The following is a 3,314-nucleotide window of genomic DNA, read 5'->3' on the forward strand; positions in this document are numbered from 1 at the left end:
TCCCCCCCCCCCCCCCCCCGCCCTGCCACATGCAAGCTTCCCAACGCTCCACGTCTGTCTGGCCCAAACCCCCCCACCTTCCCCCACACTCCACATCTGGCTGCTGCCACCCCCCTGCTCCACCAGAAGTGGGGTACACTCCTTAAAAAAGGCTGAAAACCCCTGCTTTAATAGATACTGACAGCACCTGCTCTACAGGGGAATGTCCATAAATAAGAGTACCGTATTTCATGGTGTATGGCATGGGATGGGGCCACACCAGCCGAGCACTGAGTCAGGACTTGTCTGTAGTGAGCAGCACTGTTAAGCACCAAGCCCAGTGCCACTTGCAGGGGACAGGACTGGGCTTGGCATTCGGCTGGCACGGCCTCATCCCCTCCTCCACTGCCAGTGGCACTGGGCTCACAGGGGATGGGGCCGCAGTAGCTGAGCACTGACCCTGACCCCGTCCGCTACAAGCGGTGCTGCAGAGCACCAAGCCCAGTGCTGTCCCCTGTGAGAGGTGCCAGACTCAACATTTGGTAGTGCTACTATCAGCAAACAGAGCCAGACATTTTTGAAGTGGCACGGCCTGTAACTCGGGTTTGATTTTTAAGACACCAAAATTGGGCTTCAAAACTCGACTTATACACTGTAAAATATGGTACCTGACTTTACAAAAAGGGTCTCTATGAATATAAGGACAAATATTATCTCTCTGCCCTAAACTGGGGAACTTTTAAGATATGTCATGTTAGAGAAGCTCTCACCTGGTATACAGCTGGTTGTTCCAACTATTCCCCCCATTGCCAGGGGAGAGGTTACACTGAAGCAAGGCAAGAAATAATACAAAAGTTTCAGGGCAGAGCTTCAATACTTTCATCTGGTGCAAGTCCTCCAAGGACCATAGCTGCTTGCCTCGGAATTAGAACTACAGCTTCTTAAACCTGAGATCAGGTATCCACAGTTTGTCCTCTTTTCTTCCTATCTCTTCTGTCCTTAGTGGAACTTGGCATTGAATCAGTTTCATAGCATATTATCATGGATATAATTTAATGGCCAAGATGTATAAAATATAGGCAAAGTTCACACATACTGTGACCAAGAAGCTGAATTACTTACTTCAATTCTCTTTTCAAATCCATCTCCCTTTATGAGGCGGTCAACATAGATCTTGGGGATATGAATGTCTTCTGGGGCAAATGATCCTATATCAACAATTTCTTCCACCTGCAAAGAAAAAAAGGAAAACTAAATATAGCCTGATAAGCCAGCAAAAGAGACTTATGACAGATCAGCAGTGAAAATTCCAGATACTTTTCATACAGCAGATTGAATCTGCCCAAGACAAGGAAGAGTGCCAAAATAATAAAGTAGCCCAAAAGTTGGTGGCTAAATTTCCCTGGTGCACAGGGCAGGCACCAGGATTTTCCCAGGCAAAAAGCATTTCCACATACATTATAATGAGTTATATTTCTAATTAGCCAATTTGTACAGCCATATCAAATAAATGTATCCTGTAGACTGACAATGGTTTTGTGCATGCAATGTAATAGGCATCCAAATAAAAGGAAGTATAAATTTTTGGTGGCAAAAATCAGCATGCAGCTGTTTTAGACATATAGAGGCCACTTTGAGAGCAATTTAAATCTTGACTACAGTTCAAGAAAGTACAATTTTAAGACCTATTAGATCAGTTGGTAAAATAAGTCTGCACAAAAATTACCTCTCTCTGCATTCACTATATTTTATGGGATTTCTTTGAAAGGAATTCTTAGGTGAGCAAATGGTCAGTGCAGCTACACAAAGCCTAGACACTGATTTTCCTTATAGTTCGTGTTTGCAATTAGTCACAATATGTGCATGATGTTTTCAGTACTTGTATGTAGGTAAAAACTATTACGTCAAACAATGCAATGTGCCTAAGACAATGTTTTGTAATTCATACTCAAAAGGAAATGAAACCATTATCAGACCTAGTTTAAAGCACAGGTTAGAAAATCAGCATTAATCACAGCATAAATATAGCTAAACAAGCACAAGCCCTAAATGAGAAAGAGTTATGGAATAAGACACACTGATGGAGTTATGCCATTTAACCTTAAAGGTGTGACTAATACAGAAATTTGAGAGCACTGTCATCGCAGATTAAACAATATTAAAGTAGTCTAAACTCAGGTCATCATGCATAATTCTCAGATGAAAATAAACTTATGTGCTGTTTCTATTGCCATTGTAAAATCTCATGAATAATAAATGGCATATGGCACCTGTCATACAATGTTTACCCTAATGTGCTCTACAGCACGACAATAATTAAGCAACCTGACAACAAATAAAAGCAAAACCAAAAGGGAAATTGAAAGATTTATGAGTATAAGAGGACATTCTCAGATGACCTCTAAAACAGTTAAAAGAGCTGATGAAACAACAACAGAAGGATGCTTTGTACAAGAATAACTGTAAATAAGAAAGCTTTTGCACTAATAGTGACAAAACTGTGCAAAACCAATGCTACACATTTAGAAGGAGCAAAAAAGGAAAGAAAGACAAAGATTCTATAATGTAGGGTGGAACACGTAATTTAGCTAAAAAAGATGTTTTATTTGATGAAAAAATGGTGCAAATGCATCCAAATATTGTCTTACTAATTAACTGGTTACTGTTATATTTGTTTGATTGATCATTTGGTTGTTTTTTTCTTTATTTCTTTGTTTGTTTTTTTTAATATCACGAGAAGGCAGAATACCTCTGCAATCAAAAATAGGATGCAGTGGAAAAATCCTGAAGGACAAAGTAGAAGACTGTGTCAGAACAGCAGTCACTAAAAATCCTGGAGCAAGGCCAAAAATGTAGAAAAGCAGAAAAGAATTGCATGGACATTTCAATAAAACTATATATAAAACAGAACATCTGCTACCTTCTAGAATTCCTGAATCCCACTTTTCTAATTAGCATGTATAGCAGTACTTACAGTGAAAAATTGAGCCAGGGAATAATTATTGCTCCTGATTTGAACTTTCTTATAAAGGTGCTACTTTTAATCACTTTTACTAAAAAATTAGGATTATTGAAACAAGTTTGTTGTTGGTACAAATAAATTGATTTCAAAGCAATTATGAATGTGACTCATATATACCCCTCTTAAAAGATTTAAAATAAAATAATTTGCATAGTGATATCAATTTTTTGTGTGTTTTACTTTATTTTTAACCTAATGTTTCTTCTGGAGCAGCAGTTAGCATGGTGGATTTTGTGCAAAATAATCGTTAAAATTATACTATAATTTATTTTCTGCATATATAAAAAAATTGACTCTAGAAAATGTAAATTCA

The 3,314-nt window shown here is 38.4% G+C and overlaps 1 protein-coding gene across 1 annotated transcript in view; it reads right to left on the minus strand.

The window, feature by feature from the left end:
• LOC102386191 (succinyl-CoA:3-ketoacid coenzyme A transferase 1, mitochondrial) overlaps positions 1-3,314 on the minus strand; it is a gene marked incomplete at its 3' end in the record, with an annotated part of 94,343 nt that overhangs the window by 4,977 nt on the left and 86,052 nt on the right. Inside the window, exon 8 of the mRNA XM_025207714.1 lies at positions 1,102-1,209. Within this exon, the coding sequence (XP_025063499.1) occupies positions 1,102-1,209 (108 nt within the window). The remainder of the gene's footprint in view (positions 1-1,101; positions 1,210-3,314) is intronic.

This window comes from Alligator sinensis, unplaced genomic scaffold (genome assembly GCF_000455745.1).
Source record: "Alligator sinensis unplaced genomic scaffold, ASM45574v1 scaffold663_1, whole genome shotgun sequence".
In the NCBI taxonomy this organism is placed as follows: Eukaryota; Metazoa; Chordata; order Crocodylia; family Alligatoridae; genus Alligator; species Alligator sinensis.